This window comes from Opisthorchis viverrini (assembly GCF_000715545.1).
Source record: "Opisthorchis viverrini unplaced genomic scaffold opera_v5_35, whole genome shotgun sequence".
Lineage (NCBI taxonomy): Eukaryota > Metazoa > Platyhelminthes > Trematoda > Opisthorchiida > Opisthorchiidae > Opisthorchis > Opisthorchis viverrini.
Window position 1 is genome coordinate 2,416,214 of NW_008751691.1, and position 22,207 is coordinate 2,438,420.

Sequence of the window (22,207 nt, forward strand, 5' to 3'; positions counted from 1 at the left end):
TGCTGTAATTTTTTGGAAATCTATAAGGCAAGTTGTTACATAGTTGAAAAGGGTCTATTGGACGGTAACCAACAAATGGAAATGTTCCAGATTATAATTCGCCAGGTCACTTCATGAAAAACATTCCTCTTTTAAAAATAAATCGCAAAAATAATAACAGGGATCCTTCCTGATATTGAATTATTTTGAGTTTCGGACAACCATCTTTCATAATTTTGAAATTCACGATGAAGATATGAAATCTTTACGGTCAAAATTCGCTTTGATTGGAGACAACGGGTTTGTTCCTCCTAGGTGTTAGGTGAGAATTTTGGTTTTGTTGTGCCAATTTGTATGTTACGTTGAAAACTGGCAGAAAACTGGAATGATGTTGTTTGGCAGGTCAGGGGCATGTCAGAAACAAACTACTTTGCTGTGCAAAATAGATTTCTTTTGAATCCATGTTTACTTCGACAGCCTAGGGTTCTATGACGATCAGTATTCGTTAAGTGTACATTCATCCTTAGTTATGACGATCACTGGTCACGTTAAGTGGAAAACCCTTGAATTCAAACTGCAAACCCGTTAAGCGGGAATTAGATTGGGCTAGTCAGAAAATCAATGAATTTTTAACCTGGGTGAACCTGGAAGATTAGGCTGATACACGCTAAATCCGTTTTTTTAATCTCTAGATAGGTCGGTATATTTCAAATCCTGAATCACTGGCATTCGAATAGTACTAGTCAATAAACCGTGAGCAAACTTTTGGATGCCCGCGCTAATTAGGATAGCCGATGTCGGTTGGCATAGGGGTGACATACGGCGCTGTGTTCAAACCCGATGTAGATACAGGAAAATACCATCAGCTTTTATCATGGATATCCCATTCCATGGCGTCAGTGGGTCCTACATCGGTGATATAGCGAAGAGCACCTGTTGGTATTCATTGCGTACTGTCGTGTCATCGGCGTTACTTCGTCCACTTCAGCATTGATCTCGATATACCATGCACATCTTGCATGAATATGAGAGAGATATGTGCGTATTGAAAATCCTCAAGGTGGTATTGAGTGATACTACTAGTAACTGTTTGGTTACTCGTGGAGCAAAAATGCTGAAATAAAATGACCTCTATTCTAGACAGTCGATGGCCATATAAGCCGGTGTCTAGGAAATGCGATTACACTTTCACTATTGTGTTCGCCGTTTGAACAATTTACTTGCACATGGCTCGATCAAGGAGAATAAATGCTTCGTGAATGGCTATCTCGTTCTGTATTGACATCGTAATTGGTGTCCCTAAATTTTTCACAGTGTGGATTCCTGCTATTGGAATGTTTAGCTTCACGTTTCATGACGGGTTATTCAGCTGACCGTGGAACAATTGAGTTTCGAGGTCTACACATTCGGTCAGAGCGGTTTACACAACCTTTTATTCATAACATTCCTCCAATATTTATCATTCATCATCATTCATCAATCATTCTCGATTTTTCAGGACGATTTTACGCTGAAAGAGAATAGTCGACTCGGTAAGATGTGAGCAGTATCCCGTTTGCTGTGCACAGCACTCTGTAGAGCTGGACACAACCAAGACACGATCAAGCTTGGTGGGAGGGAAATAAGCAGAGCAACGCAAAATGATCTTCGACTTTGTTTCCTCCATGAACTATCTTCCCGGTTCTGACTTTGGTGAAGCAGTTGCTAGTTGGTCGTCTGACATGAAAATAACTATCATCAGGTATTCCAGGATACCGGAGGGTGAAACTGACCGCAGAACTTAGAAGGATTATAGACTGAGAGCTGTTGGGCTGGTGATCACTTCTTGTGAATCAAAAGGCGGTACTTGATTACTCACGGTGATTGATCAAACAGGATTCTTCGTGGCCGTTCATTGTGAAGTAATCCCCATCCAGAAACTCATAACCCAGAAATCGACAATGTAATTGTTTCTTTGTGAAAAAGAGTGCGTGTGTCGGGATCTCCCGTTTTGAACGGCAGACTTTCTTCAAAAAGTACAGATGGAATGCATCCATTAGAATTGTGCGTCTGAGTCATTGGCCAACTCATGCAAGAGTCAAGGCACGCATGACGGACCCATTGATGAAATAATGTGACGCAAACAAGTTCTAATTACTCGGACACGCGAGTGGAGTTGTAGGTAGCCTAAAAATATTACAACCAAAGCCGATGTATGCGGTACTCCTGTAAACGGTAGTTCTGTAAAAGCCAACTTCAAGTTGAAGAACGTGAGAATAGCAACAAATATGCCGGGTTTTGGGCATCTTTTGCCAGTTAGTTGACTGATATTTCGACCTACCTGCTCATGGGAGTATACGTGGTAGGCCGTTCAGGGTGAAGATGCGCCGGGCGAAATATCTGCCCACTGATTTTGAAAATATACACATGGACCGTACAGTTCAAAACCAAGGTGATTCCCTCAAGGTATTCCAGTAGTTGAATACGGTTCAGATAAAGCAAGACACCAGGACCGTTAACAAGCAGATGAAGGATCCAAGAACCATATATGTTCTGTTAAAAAGCTCGGCAAAACCTTCGTAAAGGCAGTTCTGTTCGACCACATGGATGCACACATGCTTGTTCTGTCAATTTTATGTGATATTTGGACAAGTTTATCTACAATGACCGAGATTGTGGATGACGATATGGTTAAAAACACCTGGGCAAATACTAGCCTTTCGTTTGTTTCCTTTCGTTTCCTCCGATGAAATATCATGTTCCATTTGCAAAGTACTTCCTCACATCTAATCTAATCATGGGTTTTTCGCGGCAGCCGTACTGTAAGCTCACCATTTCCTTCCCTCCGATGAAATATCATGTTCCATTTGCAAAGTACTTCCTCACATCTAATCTAATCATGGGTTTTTCGCGGCAGCCGTACTGTAAGCTCACACATTTCCTTCAAGCTCACATTCTCCTTTCAACTTGCTCTTGTTACAAAGTAAATTGCGATGCCATCCCAGATAAGAGAGGACAATGTATGTCATCATTAGGTTCAAATCAGATAGAATAAGTGTGGTGTTTATACACGCTTGATTTATGATATCGCTATGGGCATATTTCTGTCGGATGTTCTGGCAGACATATTCCCAACTTGGTTTCCTTGAAATCTTTCAGGCTAAATGGTAATAATAATAAACAGCCAGTTTTCAAAAGAGCGCTTGTGGAGAGTTCTGCTTATGACCGCCAACCAACAGTGTGTGTGTGTGAACAATAAGACGAGTGGCACCAAACGTTAAAAAATCCAATAGATGTATTTTCGTGAAGCAACACGACTTGCTCTGGTATTTCCTCTGGCATAACCCATAAATTATTCGCACTGTAAACAATCGTACTGGTGTAGTTTTACGCAAATTTCAAGGTCAGTGGATATTACGGAGTTGTTGTTGCAGGATGTGCAAAGTTCTCAAACATTTCACTGCCGTCCAATGGTTTTGACACTGTCGTTGTGAAAGTTTGATTTTTATCGAGGTGATGTTAACATTAGTCGCCCTGGACAAGTGATTCCACATGGACTGCCATATTCAATCCTCTCCACCATTTTAGCATATACTGTAAAATATCAATTGATTAGAATCACCGCTAAGTTTAAATTACGGTGATATACTGGATGAGGGGAAGGAGTGTAAGTATGCAAGCACCAGAAATTTTGTAAATCTATGAAGAAAGCTTTCACATAGTTCAAGCTTGCTTCATAGGACGGTAACCAACAAATGAAAACGTTTCTTCGGAAGATTGTTCTTTTGAAAATGAATCGAAGAAGTAGCAACAAGATAGGTTCGAGTTATGAAATAAACATTTTTAAAACACTTTTAGTTTTGGACAACCATGCTTTTTGAATGTTTTCGAATTACACGGTGGAGGTGTGAAATTTTTGCAGTCAAAATCTCTTTTGATCGGGGAATACATACTTATTCCCAGATGTTGTTTTAGTATGCCTATTTTGTTTGGCTCATTTGTATGTTACGCTGAATCAAATCTTGCATCCTAGGAGAGAGACTTTTGGAGCCCAAATGTCCGTATTTGTTTTGATGGCCGAAAATTAGAGTGCTTTCGTTCAGGCATGTCAGCGGACCATACAGACCGTTTCGTTCTTTTAGAAAATAGTAACCTACTGCGCGCGCAATGGTGACTTATTTTGAATTCGGCAGCCTAGTGTTTTCTGATAGCCAATATTCGTTGAATGTACATACATCGTCAGTTATGATGATCACTGGTCATTCTAAGTAGAAAATCCTTGGAATCAAACTGCATAGATGTTAAGTGCTTATCTTGAACCCAAAATGATTGGCATTTCAATATTATTAGCCGATAAACTGTGAGCAAACTTCTGGATGCGCGCGCTAATTAGGTTGGCGTGTGGCAACACACGGTATTGTATTCAAAGCCGATGTAAGCACAAGGGGACTGCGCCTACCTGATGAACCCCAAGAAGGGCGAAACCGGTCGCGGGCTGTTGAAGAGTTTTCAGCAACCTTGTGAGTAGTTTCCTTTATGAGGGAATACGATCAGCTCTGAATCATAAAAATCTCTTTCCGTGGCGTCAGTCGGTCCGAAATCGGTGATATAACGGTGGGCACCTTTAGGCATTCATTGCGTACCGCCGCGTCAGCGGCGTCACCTCATCCACTTCCGGTTTTCGCTCCATAAACCAAGCATACCCTGCATGAATACGAGAGAGAGAAATGTGCGTATTGAAAATCCTCAAGGTAGTATTGAATAACATCACTAGTAACTGTTCGCTTACTCGTAGAACAGAAATGTTGAGCTTAAATGACCTCGGTTCCAGTAGGTTAATGGCCAGCTAAGCCAAGACTCAGAAATGCGATTGCATTTTCACATTCTTGTTTGCCACTTGAAAAAATTACTTGGATGTGTCTCGGTCGAGGGAAATAAACCCTTCGCGAATGGCTCCCTCGTTTTGTATTAACGTCATAATTAGTGTCTAATAATTTTTGCATGGTGTGGGTTGACTTATATGGCATATGTAGCTCATCTCCGGTCTTTCCTACTGACGGTTTGGTTTCATTATAATCTATCCAACCTAAAAGCATTTCAGATAATCGAGTTTTAGGCTTCACTTTTTATGGCTGTTTTATTCAGCTGATCGTGTAACAGTTGAGTTTCAAGGTCTACACATTCGGTTCAAGTGGTCTACACAACCCTTTGTTCACAACATTTTTCTAAGATTTATCCGCCAAATTATTCTCAAATTGTCAGAAGAATTTTAGTTCTACGCTTCAAGAGAATAGTTGATTCAGTAGGATATAAGTGGTATCCCGCTTGCTGAGCGCAGCGCGCACAGTTTGGTAGAAAAACCAGGTTCATCTAGTCTTGTAATATCAGTGAACAAATTTTACGTCCATAACTGTGCGCGTAATACAATAAGTCTTGTTTATTATCTTTAGTTTTTACAACCAAAATGCTTCTGCATGCAAGCGGAATATTTTTTCTTTGAGTGAAGGAAACTCAGCGATCCCAGTAACCACAGAGGACAGTTTAAAACGTGTATTGGATTATTTGCCGATGGTCACATCCAGGCGTCAGGATGAGCCGTTCTTTCCTGGCGGAGTGTTGTCGCTCCAATAAATTTGGAGCCGCGAGCCCGGGATGCTACCACCCAACCATTCTAACAATGTTAGAAGTCTAAAGTTTCCTTATGTCGGTACAGCCAGTAAAACGAAATATTTCGTCAGCTCGAGGTTGAGTTGCAGACCCATTTGCTATCGACACTTGTTCAAAAAATGCCTGAGTCACACTTTTTCAGCTCTATTCGATGGATGTCTCGCGAACTTGTGCATTATTGACTTTAAGAATTCTATCAATTTACTACTACTACTACAGTTTGAAGGATTTTGCCAAACTTGTACACTGAGCTGAATGACTACTTAGATGAATCTTCCAAGTGGAATCAATTCACGGATATCAACTGCTATAATGAGCATAACTAGAAAGCAATTTGACTCAAATACGATGCCAAATTGTTCACAGTCAATGTCACACTTTTCTCAATCATAACAGCCATATCGGGTACGTTCTTCCGTTTTGCAAAGCGCGTCTTTGTTTGCATTTTTACACATGTGACGGCCCCCGGCCAAGGAAGTGTGCGCACTGTACATGAAGGCTATTTGGATTTCGGAACAAGAACAATGATAAGAAGAACTGACTACCTCGACAAATGAGAGGGAGATGTGAACAGACGTACACACAATCTTAGTGATAATTCGACCTGTATTTCATCTTCCACATTTTGTTTTGAGAATTGTAATGATCAATGCTGAAGCAGGTTGTGAGCCAATCAGGTAAGCTTTCTTCAGAACGTTTATTCCGTTACACTATAAATAGTGGAGAAATTCTTCGTCTTGTTCGTGAAAATACTTTGGTCGCAATGAGTCGCAAACAAATAGTTAATCTTGCAGCTCTACTGGCAGTCCAAATGATCGTGGCCGCACAGGTCGGTAAGTGATCCTATTAGTCAAAATTGCAAATAATTGTGTGCTTATTTAGTAAATTGTGCATGACAGTGGTAGAGAGACAAATTGATTCTCGCCACAGAAGTGTTTTTAGAACGAGACTGAATGTAAGCACGTTTATAAGTTAAAAAATATATGAATAATTTTGTCGTCCTAACACAACTCTGGTGGAAATGCAGCTTTAAGATTCCTTTTTCGCATTAGGATTTTGTTAAATTACTTAGGAATTAAAGTGATTGAACTAGCAAAGCGGACATGCCCTGCTGCTCTTTGGTACGAGCTAAAATGCAGTGTGATTGTTTATTCACTTGTTTGAGCAGAGCAGAATCTTTGACCATGTTCTGAGAATGATCCAGTTCACTGCAGGATAGTTGCAGCTTTGAAGCACATTTCCACCTAAGGCCAATGTAGCCTAATTGTATGGGCAACTCTAGCAATTTCGGCCTGAATAAATTGATCAAATCAATTTTAGTGTTTTTGGTTGTAATAGGATGACAGTTGTGCGCACGAGTGCTTTGTATCACTTAAAAGTTAGACTCCTCAAACATGTGATGTAAGGTGTGACCAGGAACTTATATTTTCGAAGAATATTGAGCTTCGTCAAGTTTTCCAAAATCACCTGGTACACCGGGAACATGTTCTTTAAGTAGATTTGAAAACTGAACGGTGTTTTACCAAAGCAGTGGTCAACCGGAGTGAGTAGCCAAGAAATGTCTTTTGCTGTTGATTCGATGGACAATATTCTACGCTGTGGTACACAATTAAAAGCCGTTACTTTTACACTTAACTTGTCCCCACTTGTAGGGTGAGGGTAGCAAGATTCTCCCCATTCTTAATTTAATATAATATAACATTTGTTCAACGTTTGGCGAGAAATACCTCGTTTTTCTCCATGGATTTATGCAGCAAACTCATGACCTTCTGAGGTACTCACTGTTGTTAATAATTAACAGTTCGATTTAATATCAAAATATCGATTACTCTGGAAATGGGTTCAGTAAGTAGCTGGACTCGATGGAGTGCGACATCGTATTATGTGGGGTGTTCTAAAATTGGTCGAGTTTCACCTTGTTTTCCCACCGTGTAAACGAGTAGCTGTTTACGATGCGAAAAGGAAACAAACATTCCTATTAATACAATGCACTGGCTTGTTCAGGTGCAATTCATAATTGCATTTTTGAAAGTAAACCGAATTCATTTCATTATGTTGTGATAGAAGCCGGTTAGTTTGCCAGACGACTTAGAAGTAGCGGAGCACCTAATACTTTCAGTGGAAGACGGTACTCTAACAACTAATTGGTAAGTTACGTGAGAGACAGGAAAATCTTCAAATGAGTTTTCCAACATAACGTTACTTAGTAGTCACTAAACATGTCTGTTTCACCTTGTTTTGTCAACCATTTTATCACATGATTTTTGATTCGGTGGATGAACTAGGTTGTTATCTTAATTTGAGGCTGCCATCTATGTTTGCGTTTAGCTGACATCACTCTAAGTAAGTTCTGTTTGGTGAATCTCCACAGGCAAGTTCAGTTTTGTATACGTGAAAATTCATCACGTGCCGTTTATCTAAATTAATCTTTTGTGCCCACTATCTAAAAATTTCTGAGAGGTTTACACAGAAGAGGCCGTCTGCATTTGAGTGACCACCGTAACCAATTGAAATTTCATCAAAGAGCCTATTCGTTTTTAGGATTTCAAAGAAAATATCACAACTTCAGAAATTTTTGGAGATAATCTTTTGATTCAGCTATTCACATTTATTATCCCGTCCAGCCCATCTAGAATGACCCATGTGGGTACCTAAGATGTCATTACTCACGTTTCCTGGCTTTTTGTCGATATCAGCTGAGTACATGTCGGTAAATGTTTTGGGACATCAATGTTTAATTGACAATTAAGATATGTGTTGTATATTCATTTTTCTCTGGCTACCTTTTCAGCGGACGGTTAGTATTATTACGCTATTTGTCCCTTACATATCTGTGGCATGGCACACAGGAAATCATTTGAAAAACACTTGATTCATACAACGACGGGGAGAATTAGACTTCTATGTGGGTCTTTGAAGCTTTAGCTGATAAGATTGCCCTGTAAATACCCGGACGTTTAAAACATCAGAGCTGCTTGCCGGCTACAACATGGAAGACCATATACAACTTATTTTCTATAAACTTCGGATTGGGTCGCGGAGGAAGGAATTAGGTGCGCGTTACACGGTTACACGCGGACACACGTTAGTATAAATACAGACACTGATGTGGCATCACTATACCTGATATAACAGCGCACCAGAAAGCTCAAGGGTTTTTGGATTTCGGATTTCCAAGCTGATCATGTGGAGCATTGTCTTGAGGTAATTCCATCAATGCGCAGTAAATTTAGTAGTTTGCCATGTGAAACTGTGCTTCATTTATGGAACAAGTGCATTAAAGGCATCAGGAAATTAAGCAATCATGAAGCAACCTTAATCATGAGTCTTCAACTCCAAAGAGCTCATTTTGGGGCAAGAAGTTTGCATTTTGAAGCCAAAACCAACTAGAGTAATACGGAATTGAAACCCATAGCGACCGTCTGGGTAGCTGTAATTAAATGCGAAGAAACGTTCCGAATAATAGATTCATTGCTTTCAAGTCTCTTGCTTGAAGGAGACCAACATAAATATTGATAACAGCCATGGCATATCTGTTTTGCGTTCAAAAACGACTTGACTTATAGGTAACAGGAAACCGCAGATACACAGGATTTTCTCAGGAAATGTTTCCCATTTATCGCTTTATCAGCTAATTTGCGGTCTAACAAGAGCCAAGAGATTGAGATCACACGATTTGATGAGGTATTTGGCAAAAATTGAGGCGTGAAAATAATACTTGGCCTCACATCATTGTATTCAAATATTCAAATTTAAATTTCAACACATGTTTGCATTTAGGATGGCCATACAAACAAGTTATTTTGTGCACTTTACACTACATACATTCTCGAACTGTCGAACATAACACAGTTCATTTGGGTTTCAGAACATGTAAAGCTGCTTCAAACAGGTAAGTTGAACTCTTTTATCACTGAAAGCTTGTCACTTTTCTTTGATTTTGTGAGTGGAATAACATTTAATACTTGTCTCGATGCAGTGCATAGTAGCGCTCCACGTCTGTCGATGCATCCTGTCAATGAACATTTGCTTCATCGCCTTCGGAAAGTACTACAATGAAAGTAACAAAAATCGAGGTAAAACAGTGACGACACGACTGAGTGAGAATTAAGTGTCAGGTGTTATTTCGGTACATCTACCGCTGTGGCTCAAAGCAGGCAAAGCGAATTTTATTGCAAGTCCAGAGATGAGCGAATCATAAGCAAAAAGCTTCAAGTGGCCATACGGCATCCAACTGTAATGTTAGTGTCATTCTAAGGGCAGATTACTACTACTAGCCACAACCTCAACCAATAGGAAGACGATGGTGACGACGGAAGTCATCGTAAACCAAGCAACAACACTATTCGGTAACATTCGACAACCTAAATCTATGCGTTCAGTAGTCCCCTAAACTGCGAAGAACGTCGCGGTTTACGCTCTTGCAAAAGCTAAGCCTGGTTGATATTTTATTATTATGGGGTGGTACAGATGCTGAAATGTCTAATTTTGTCTTTGATATGAGTTGCTGAGAGGATGTAATTATATTGTGAAAATCAGGATTGCACAACGCATTTCGACCACAAAATGCGATCACATGTAGACCGCGACATAAGCCTGTTTCAACGGTGAGCCACTTTTGAGTCCTCGCCCGTGTCTAATTTCTAAACCTGTAAAGTTGCATGTCCTGAAACAACAAAGTCAAGCAATCTGAGGAGCCGAGTATTAGCCCATCGGTTAGTTGCCACAAAACAGTCACAGAAATAGACGGTTAGATAGACTTCCATTCCATCTAAGCCGGATCCATAACAGGGCACGTTTGAATTCACTTTTAAGTGAAAGTTGCGGATTGTAGGAATGAATAATGAATGCCTGCACTGTGCTGAATGACGTTCTTAGCCATCACACTAAACCAGTATTCACTTCACAGCGCAACACTCGAATGCCTATTAGGACATCAATCACACATTTGGTACTGTGACTGAGGATGGTGTCATAAAACTGTGGCCAAAGAACGGGCTTCGTCCTCAATTGCATGATTTTTGATATCTAGAATGCCTAATCACGAATCTTACACAACATTGAAACCTCATACTCGAATGGACGTTTAATCAACAGACATCGACAGTGTGCGTAAGTCCCTTTGTCCTTATTTGACTATCAGGGTTATTACCGAGTTACGGTCACTTGTGTCAATACACCAAAAACCAACAAAGCAGTGAAATTGAGCTGACAACTCATATCATATAACCAAGACTACCTAGCACCAGAAAGGTGGATTCTGGTATCCGAGACATTTGAGTAATTAACGCTCATCGATTCAAGTCACGCTCTTCAAAACAAAAACATTTAAAGCACCTTTTTCCATCGAAAAGTTGAGTAGGCAACCGCTTACTGCAAAAGTTTCGTAAACAATTTTCTCCTGATTCACCAAACATGTGCTCAATATGGCTGACCTGCCTCGTTCAAAGTTCGGAAGGATACACTGCCAAAAATGCATTTTGTTTTATAAGAAGACTATCTCGCCAGTAGTCTCGTAAATCCTCCTAGAGACTTGATCTGCTCACCCGGTGGGTACTTATTTTCTAGATGTTTGATAACTCCATGTAAGCAACGGTAAACCTTCAAGGAGTAAACTGTAAACGCAAGACAACCCTCAGATTAGCAGATACTTAAAAATTGCAAAATACATATTTTCCATATTCCGGGGAACTGTGCAGTCTGTTTACCCGCAATAGCACCTTCGGGTTTTGATAGCTATTCCCCCTGCATGTTATAATTCCTTTGAAGAAAGTTCTGTATTCCTGGGAAATATCTTGTTTGTCGTTACTCGGTGAGGAAAAAGCAATACCGCTATCGCTTGGTTACCTGGAACTTGGGTTTGTTCGCCAGTCCGGTTAATTGAAGGGATCTTTTCGAATTCTGACTATGTCATCAACTTGTCCAAAGACTATCCATGCCACTTGAGCACTTAACATGCTTTTTTGTATCAAAACTGTTCATCATCCGCTTCAGTTTGGATCTCGGGGACTGGGATTAATGCATTGAAATTTTGAATAAAATGGTTTGGATGCAGCCGCATAAGGAAACCTCGAATCAGCATAGGGAGTAAACCTTTCAGAATGTCTACAAAACAGCGTTTTTTGGAGTAATCAACAGACACCATATTGACAGTCATTGTGGCCACCTATGTATTACATCTGAAGCACAAAGTTGAGTTGTTTTTCCTTGAAAATATAAGCCATTGCCCTACATCAAAGTTCAAGAAGAACGTCTGCACGGTGATGCTAGTACCAGAGTTGTCGTCCATCAAGATGCCAAGAAACAGGACACTGTGTGAGCAAAATGATGAAAACAAGTATTGTATCGTGGATTATTGGTTTGAGTGGTGAGGAGCATTGGAATTATTGTTGGGAATTGTTCAATCGGTTACCGTAAATCTGGTATTTTGTGTTTTCACGAAACTACGTCAAGTACTATACGGAGCATTTGTAGATAATTGGGGATAGCTGGCCATACGGATGTTTGCTGGGCTTGTCGAGTTTGTTGCTAACACTTCAACGCTAATCATAGTAACATCTCTGGGGCCTTGTTTTATAACACAGCGGGGCAGTGCCTTGGGGGGTGGCAAGCGTCAAGTATTGGTGTACTCATGTTTGTGCACTTTGTTTAAAGACAGAATTACTGTAGATTATGGTGGCTGACGAAACCGCTTGCAGCCGCTGTCTCATGACTCATATTTGTCATTAAATTTGCCTAGCGATGCAATAAGTGAAGAGGAGTCAGATGATTCCCCAAGCTGTAATATTCTATAGCAAAGCAGTGGTTTGGCGAAGTTCCGGAAGCAGACTAAACATTCAGACAGCATCATTTGTCCCGGTCTGATAAAGGACTTGTCATATTAGCTAGCTGGTCAGATTTTAAAACCACATAAAGTTGCAACTTTGAAGGTTTGAGCGGATAACATTACCTGTGTATTTTCTAGCGTTCTAATTTGGAATAAGATAAATAGTGAAAAATGAATGTCTTCACAAAAGTGAAATTTAGACCAGAGTCGGTGCATCCGATACTCAGATTTAATTTTGGAGCTGCTTTCGAAAAATGAGACGTGCGGCAACGTTTCCTAGTGACCGAAAGTATTGGATGAGTGTCCTGTAAGTCATAGCGATGTTTTTACAAATATTTGTACAGGCACGCGCTTTTGATAGAGAGAGTGATGAATATAAGAATAAAATGCTTCCCTGCATTTTAAAAAAGAGGATTTGTTTTCTTGCAGCCATAATAGAAGAGAACGGTTTGTTCACTTAACAATTTTATTCCATTTTTACTGTTATGCCCTTCGCATAAAACTCGTAAATACGCATGTGGTAGGTGAAAGGCCTACTGAAATACACGTCACACGTATGATGAAGCCGTGGCGAAATAGTGGCCCATCGGTTGTACAAAACAGTTCACATGGAATAAAAGTCATTGAATGTTAAACAAGGGTGCCTATTTAGAAAATGTTCATAGGAAATAAGTTTAGGCCCAACAAACATTCCGTTTGAGACACTGTCCTTTGATGGGAACAAGTTCGTGTTGGATTGAGTGAAAGATTCCTGAAATGTCCCGACCACCGGGATGCTTATCTGCAAGGTGTGATTTACCTAGCCACCAGGTGATACACAAGCATAGAAATTAAGTCTGTCGGGGAGTTATGTGCGATCCAACTAATAATGCTGTCCATTTGGAAAGATGTAGCGCCGATCATCATTAAGTCACGACACCGGATGATCAGTTTCCTGTCTTCATACACGCACTACAGATATTCTGAAAGGAGGTATATGTAGACTGAGGAAAGTTGCATTTTAGTGTGTTTCATATGTGAAATTACTTTTTCGTGGAAGGGGGCGTGTTGGAATCTGAACACAATCTGTGAATTGAAGGACAGTATTTTCAGCATTTTCAATTTGTAATCTACGAAATTTTCAACAACTGGTCGACGCAAACACGTCGTTGGTGGGCTTCCAAAGGGATGCAAACGCCGAGACATTTTGTGTCCCAACTAGCTGACTGGACTGTGGTAATACCAAGACCACAGGAACTAACTCTTACTGTAACCAATAAAAATATGAACACGTTCATCTCTGTCCTAAATTCGCCCTAAGGGATGCAAACGCCGAGACATTTTGTGTCCCAACTAGCTTTTTTGACTGTGGTAATACCAAGACCACAGGAACTAACTCTTACTGTAACCAATAAAAATATGAACACGTTCATCTCTGTCCTAAAATAAATTCGCCCTAAATGTGCATTTGCTGTAGTACTAAATATCTTGTGCAACTTGACATCCTGGAATCGCTATAGATATGGTTTTGTTCTAGGCGAAACCTGATTAAATTGTAGGAATAAAAATTAAATCATTTGAAGAATCTGTAGGTCATCCAGCTAATTGCATCTAAAGCGGTTAGTAAAGAATACAATGTCAGCATTTCAACAAACTGCTTGTAAAATATTCGTTGACGTTATGTGTGCGGCACTGTTAGTGAAATACAGGCACATGGATTAAGGCATCATTGATTCTTCGTAATAACAATGAGGTGTAATTCGAACCGGCAAAATCGTTTTCTGAAAAATTCATTAAACACAATGAACATTCTCACTTTAGTTTGACGTAGACAGTCTGGAAGAAATTTTCAATGATCTCATTCCAGTTTAGCGAGTTTGATTTATCTAGGGTCAACGCATGTTGTTGGCATATATTGATGTTTGGGGCAGAGCCCAGTAAACTTCATTAATGGTTTCCCAAACTGCTTACAGACGGTGAAAGCCAAAAAGAAGCATTATGACAAAATGGTTCTAATGGGTTTGCCTTATCTTTGTCGCACAGTCTTTGACAAGAATTCAGTCACAAGTGAGCATACGTAGTATAAAACATTCTATGCCACACCACTCTCGTTTAATTTCGTAACTGATTCTCCGCATACCTTGAATAAATACTTCTCATTCAATCTTTGTTAAGAATGGCACAAAGGTGAGCTGAGTCGTTGAGTGAATTATTTAAATACACAAAGCGTTTATCCGACGAACTTCGCTACAGAGCTTGAGGTGTCAGCAGATGCATCTTGCGTATTTTGTTTGAACGATTATATCAGCTTAGTCAGTGTGACACCAGACAAATTCGCATAATCAGCAGTCGATTCAGTTTACTGATTGCTGTTGTTAGTGGCGGTTTTTGCAAACATAAGCTGAACTACATTATGGCATTCAAGACCGAATTTTAGACTTGCTGGTCGCGTAGACTTTCAGTGTCATTTGGTCGGTTCTCTTGTCACTGTTTTATATCAGTGAGAATGCATGAATTCCGTAATTGGTAAAAATGAAATTATACTAATTGGCAGATCAAACTAAGAAACACGGCGTATTGCCTGTGTACCGTTCATGCAACACAAGGTCCAAAATATATTTTTTGTGATTGCAGATTTTACGGATGTCCTTGGTTTGAGTAAGTATGGTTAAGTGCAAAAAATAGGGGAATTAAAGCACAATGTCTTTACTTATAATGAATGAAATGTGCTGAAAAAGGTCTCCAGAGATCTGGCCCTTCAAAATACACTTTGAGTAATCAGAAGCCGGTCTGTCCGTGTTGTCTGTTTCAACTTGAATAAAAAAGAGATTTACTGGTCTTATTTGAGAGCGCCTAATAGACGACATCCTCGAAAACGTTTGTCTTATTGGTGTTCGAACATTTAAGAGTAAGTAAAATTGACATTCCAGTCTGCTGGGGAGGTTCATCTCGAGCATCATCAACAGTAGACCCTGTATACTACGCTTTTCAAGCGTGCTTTAATGGATGGGTTATAGAGCATTTGTTTTGTTATTGTTTATCTATTTTATCGTTCCATATTTTAGAGATGTACCGCCACGTTTTTTTACTGAAGGAACATACGAAAACCATGCTGCCTTCAATGATCTAGCTTGCTTAGAAATCAGTAGAGATAAGCATAGTGCTAATGTCGGAGCACCCAATACATTTATCGATAAAGACAAGGCTTATCAAGGTGGTCAAGCAACTTAATCGAGTTGGTTGGGAAAGATCTGAGTGGTGCAATCGGAGAACTATGAAGATTCCAGGACTGCAAGACTTCCCGATAAATGTGGTGATTACTATGAAAGTGCGCGTTTGCTTCTGAATAAAAAACATGGATATATTTAGTTTATTTCCTTCGTACTTAAAATTATAAGTGTACAGTTTTGCCTTAAAGATTTTATTCAGAGCCATATTACGACGAAATTTGTTTAACTGTATGGATGTGCATGGACGGTGTCTGCACACAACAAAATGGTAAAGTGTAGAACACTGAAACAACGCCGGTGGCCTAAGATTCACGAGTAGTTTTTGACTCTTGGTTACCCAACTCAAAGAAACGGGGGATATCAATCTCCGACATACGTAAGTTTTCTGTAGGAAATATCCGCCGCCCAGTTGAGCACACCGCGAATGCTGAGAAGATAGAAATAAAATTTCACCTCTCCTCCTGCTGAGAAAATATGGCGTAAATAGCGATGAATATATTTTCGCATGCTGGAACGCCTCCGCAAATATGGGCTAAGAGTGACTTGTGTGTGTAAGGGTGCTTTATACGTGGATGTCTATTGCCGGTGATATTTTCCCATAGTCTCTGGCACTCCGTGTAACCCAGGCGACATAAACTGAATACTTACTGAAACGCATAGATGCAAGTTTGATCAGCCTACGAAATATCAGAAATATCTATTCGATACCGCTGATGTTCCGAGCAATTCCATTTAATAATTTTTTAGTAAAAGGCTGCACAGAGAATCGTGAGTGCTCTTGATTAGATGCCCTTTGTAGCTCGCCAGGCTTTCTACTCTGTATCCCTCCTTGATAATTGCACACCAAAGGAGAACACAAAGCTACACATCTCCTGTATGGAGCTCAGCATATAATTACGCTTTCCTCTGGCTTGCATAGAACACCGGCAATAAATATCAAAACTTCCAACTTACGCGTTGTATTAAATTCAAAATGAGATTCAATTTTACAGGTGGGGTCTGCTTGCTTTGTTTGTGAAGAGCATAGTTTACGAAAGTATTCCAAAGCACAATAACTATACTGCCTTATTAAAATGATCAATCGAGGGAGCATCAAACTATTGGTAGCTAGAGCAATAGAGTTAGATTCACGGGGCAGGTCATTTATATTTGCTAATTTGCACACAAAGGTGATGCTTGCGATGAGGAACGTAAGTACAAACTTCGTAGATGCAATGCCTTCATGACTGAAAAGTGCACAAAATTGCCGAGGTGGTCTAATTCTGCAAGCTGTGTGATAATCTTTACATTGAAGAGATAAAGCAAAGTAAGTTTTCACATTGTTTCAATTCCAACTTAGCTACGGTGTAGAATTGCGGATATTGAGCAACAGTCGATCGTTGGATGACTTGGAATCTGCACACAAAGCAGTAATTGAGGACGAGAAATAGCACCAGCTTGAATCGGGTCATTTTGACCAGCACACTCTGCATTGCGTCTTAAAAGACGGTTTGATTTATGAGGTAGGACTTCGTGAATTAGATGACTCTGAGTCGACTGTTATGAAATTTTGTGTCCACTATGCGTCTGAAGCCGATAGTCCAAAAATTAGACTTGTATACTATTTACAATAATCATGAGTGTGGTTTTCTGACCTCATGCCAGCGAAATCACTGTCAATGCTTCAAAGGATGCTGCGGGCACATTTCTAAAATATATGTCAAATAAAATTTTTGGTAGATTTGCTCCTACGATTGGCTTATAATTTTGTGCAAATAAAGTTACCATTTTTATGGCAAGGGTTTGAAAGCAGCTAATGTGTTTGCCGGCTTCTGACGCTTATTTTTGCAGAATCTGAGGCTACTATGAAAGAAGGTACGCCTGTACAGTGGAAAAAATAATTTTTCAAATCATGTAACACCAATTTAATATCCATGCATTTTAAGTTGCACTAATCTGCAATGAATATTTCAGCGTACCCGTTTTTGCAGAAAGGTGAGTGAATTAACTAGCATACAAATTAAACTTGTGAAATATTTACCACACTCTAAGTAAATTTCCAAGACGTTTGGTGATTGATATCATGGGTCATACATGCTGCAGTTGGTAAATTTCTTAGGTGATTCCATGGTCAAACGTACATTGAAATGTCCTCTCTAAGCCAGCCGTGTCACCCGGAAGGACCATATATCTAAGCTTTCCATGTATGTTAGATCGTTTTTAGACTGCGTTTTATTCACCCATGAAGGAACGTGTGATTTATGAAACTACTCAAAAGCATGCTATTACGGTCTACTTTTATCTGTCCTGTTTTCCGTTCTAGCGGTGAATGGAATTTCGGAGTGTATGTTCTACACTACTCTAATCTACAAAGTAATTTTCTGATTTTTCTGCCCCAAATTTGGCCCAATTCTGGTACTGCCCTTTTTCTTCAATGTAGCTGAAAAAAGGATATTTGAAGGTACGTTCAGATTTGCAATCAAATTCATTTTACATTTCATGGTAAAACATATTGTTTGAGATGAATCCCCGCTCAAATTAACATCTTGTGTTTTACAGCAACAAAGCTGTACACTTCAGGTAAAGACCGGTATGGTGTGTCTGATGGGACGATAATTACCCGAATGAATTCCTAATGTCAGTATTTAATTGCTTTATACCCGGACTTCCACGAAGTAACTATGAAGTTTCGTTCTAAATGCTTGCCAGTAAACCGCATTGTAGAAGGTTAAAATTTTAGTACCTTCAAGAAAGCTGGTTTTAAAAGAAGTGCTGAGCAACCCCTCTCTACTATCCATATACCTATGTTTGTCTGTTCGCAGGAGTTGAAATTTGGAATAGTGAGTTTTTATGGACCAGTGACAGCGCTAACAATCAATTATAAAAATTGAGTTGAATTGAGCGTGGCAAAGTGGTCATCACAGATATTATCACGTGAGCGTTTCCCAATGAGGAACAACAGCGATACAAATTACCATCAACGGCGATAGTGTATACTGACAGAGACCTTAACCTGTTCTCTTAATTTCACGACTACCCCTAACGCTTTCGACAAGAATAGACCTTACCAGTGAGCTTACCAGTTTCAGGGTCGAATGTTATGCTCCTCTTTTTAGGACTAGATAAACGGCGTAACTGATATGTGAATCAATACTCAAACCTTCACAGTTGTCTTATTTACCGTCCAGCAAATCCACTGCTCAGTATGTAGTCAACATTTTCATCTTTTTCGGAAGGTGTGAAGAACACATTGAAAGGTAAGTATCAGCAATATTTTAGTAAGACTAACATCAGTCTTTAGGTACATAATAAAACTTTTAAAACGATTGAATTACTAAAGTTGACAATACCTGATAATTTTGACTTGTTTTTAAACCGTGAGAGCCACAGATGTTTTTGTATATGACAGATTTACCGCAAACACAGTGTGCCTTTTTGCACTTCTAACACAAAATGTACTGTTTTGCTCACCAACGTAAAATGTGCTATTGCACAGTAACCTGACAGGTGAGGGTTTAAAGGTTTCTGATGCAAAACCGTTTATGTTATGGAGTCCTCTCTTCCAAAGCTCAACTCACAGTCTTACCCACCTTAGTTTGTTGCAGAATACCTAGAACGTAAATACATTTCCGTGAAGTTTATGACATCAGGGCAAAACTGAAACTATAATTATACAGTAGGTTAGACTAAAACGGGTTTTATATTCACCCTAAGCCCCAAGTAATGTCAGTTCGCTGTTTTTGAGGTACTGGTAACGGTCAGTTAGAAACCTCGGGCCCGGATCTTGTACAGTCAGTTGCGATTCAAAGAACGTTTAAACTCCTTACTCCTGCGAGCATCGCAGGAATACGCATCGCGCCGAATACGTTGGTATAATAAAATTAGCATGTTGTGGAGAAACGCTCTATCTATGGTTATGATTGCCTATCAAACATTGAAATTGTTATAAACAGACTTATCTAGAGTTTCGATCCTGGGTTAGTGAAGCTAAAAAAAGCGGCCATTTTCATAAAGTAACGTAGTCAACAGCGATTGCGCTACTAGAATTCTAGTGCAAAACGCTCCTTTTTAAAGCAAGCTTTGGGATATTTCGCGTGTGAATGTGTAGCTAGGTAACATTTTACCTTGTCTTACCGTTGTAATGTTTGGACAGTACTTTACGTTCAGTGTACTATCACCAGTGTTGTTGATTCAGTTGAAAAATGCCGGTATGAGACGCAAAGCCAAACAATGCTTCTTAGAGAGCTTAAGGGCCTCTTCCTTATTCCACGGAACGATGGTGCTCCAAGATTCACTAGCCCTTAACATCGGGTTGTTTATATTACGTACAACAGCATATGTAGAGTAACGGTATTTTTCCAAGTATGTGGAAGCTTGAAAACTGAATTGACCTGCTCGCAAAAGATAGCGGTATTTTGCTATTTTCACAAGTTTGCTTTACGTAAACCCTTGCACTCCTACAAAATTCTGCTGCTCTTGGAAAATGATCTTACCTGTTAAAAAACAAATTTATCCGGTTCTGCGTAAAAGCCTGGCTTGCTACACAACCAGTGGCAAGTAGTTAATCTACCATGTGTCACTTAGGAATAAGTGTTTTTATTTTTCACAAAAGAAAATAAGGAGGAAAATATTTCAGGTTAGTTGAAGTTTCATGATTGCCATTAGGTGTGTGATTTTGGAGTAATTGTTTCCAAAGTACATGCATTACGTCACTTGGGATGGTGTCTGCATCATCGTTAGCATCCAAAACATCGTATGAAGCTTCATCAATTCAAGATCGTTTTGATAACCAGCGAAAGTTTCAACTTGCTAAATTTTATTGACTGCACTCCATTCAGAATACAGCAAATGAATGATCAGCACAACATCACGTGGTCCTCAATTAGTCGATAGCAAGCCGAATTTTGGCCGATAAAAAGTAGTTTCGCCTTGTGGGTGATGCACCAGCTGGGACGAGCAGGCAAGCTCCGTCAGAAACATTTTGCACCTGCCCTTCTGCTAGTACGGTTGTGGAATTCTGTTGCAAGCCGAACCATAGATACTGGCTCAAGTCATGTTTTGCGTATGGATGTCAGATTTTGCTGATCCAACCCGAACAAATGCTAGTGATTCATAGGGTAGGAGATTGTGACGGTTTTCTGAGAATAAATTCAGAATCAGGTAAAAACACAGCAACAAAGCTACATTTGTCTTTCGCTGTCGCATCGCCCGCAATACTTGAGCCAATTTTGTGTGGTACGTTTTTGGCAGATGCAGGGAGACAAGTAGGACAATGTATGATGGTTGTTTATCAGCCGTCGTACATGGAAGTTGACATGCAGCATGCTTGTTATTGAATACCAATCGCGGGCGTTTTATACCAAGGATCATTTCACCCTATCAGGGCGTTTGTAGTTGTCGCTTCATTGCCAGTGAATTATTCGCCTTCAGGGAATTTCGAAGATTTAATCAAAAGAACTTTACAGATTGCACACTTTGCCTTAAATTTATCAAAATCTGGCAGCACCTTTTTCTTCTTCTTGCTGAAGCTACATTAGCCGACATCTCATAACACGTTCAATGTTTCACTTAAATTCTCACCTAGCAATTAGGGAGACCCTAACAATCAGTGAGCTTACTATGCTAGACATCCGTTCAAATTTATTGACATGCATTTCTTCGGTAAACATCTATCTAAATGCATTGTAATTATTATTTTTACGAATTCTAGAGCTTAGCAGAAGATTATAAACGGATTCAGCTGGTTGCTCATAAAGTTTATCACACCTGGCCAGAGTTCTAGACTTTTATTGTCTGTCAGCTGTAAATAAGAATGGGTTGTGTGAGATTACAAAACAGCCTGGTTTGTTAGCATGTGTTTATACCTGTTGTATATTAGCATTAATACATTACAGATAAAAGGATATTTGGAGTTCCTATAATAAAATGGCAAGTTTTAAATAAATAGAAAACCTGCGTAGCATTCCTCCGGGCTTATTGCTTCTCAAGTAAACTCAAGTTGTTTTAAAATTTTCAAATCCAGGTTTATACTCAAGCATTAAATTGTAAAGTGGGGACGAGAGGGCAATATATAAACTTTAGGAGTTGTTGACTGAAAGCTTACCTGGGTTTGTTTTCATGTACGTCACCCCTAGTATGAAAAGAGCATGAACGACGTATTCAGAATTTGATCGTGGTGACACCCAAAGAGTCTCAGAAAATTGACAAGAGAAAAATGAGCGAAAGCCTAATAAATCATTGCATGATGAAACACCTCAAACGGTGTTCAAAGACCTCGCGAAGCAACAAGTTGTGAGTCAATACTTGCACTGACAAGTTGTTCTTTCAAAGGACGATTGTGTTCAGGTGCTTGTTTGGTAGAATCCCGAATGAAAGACATTTGAAGTGAAGAACAAACCAGTCTGTTGGTTCAAATGGGCTACCAAAAGTGGAACATAACGCCTTCTGTGATCTCGCAAGTAATTGTTGTGCGGAATACTGCCTAAAGGAAAATTTACGAGCCTGCAAATAATGCTAAACCAGTTTGTGCTAGGATACTCAGCTCTTGAGTGTACCGGTTGAATCATTA

At 39.6% G+C, this 22,207-nt stretch overlaps 1 protein-coding gene across 1 annotated transcript in view; it reads right to left on the reverse strand.

Annotated features, from left to right (window-relative positions):
- Positions 1-4,582: 4,582 nt before the first annotated feature.
- The window catches only part of T265_02771 (hypothetical protein), a gene marked incomplete at both ends in the record, with an annotated part of 65,626 nt that continues 48,001 nt past the window's right edge, over positions 4,583-22,207 (reverse strand). Inside the window, one exon of the mRNA XM_009167086.1 lies at positions 4,583-4,662. Within this exon, the coding sequence (XP_009165350.1) occupies positions 4,583-4,662 (80 nt within the window). The remainder of the gene's footprint in view (positions 4,663-22,207) is intronic.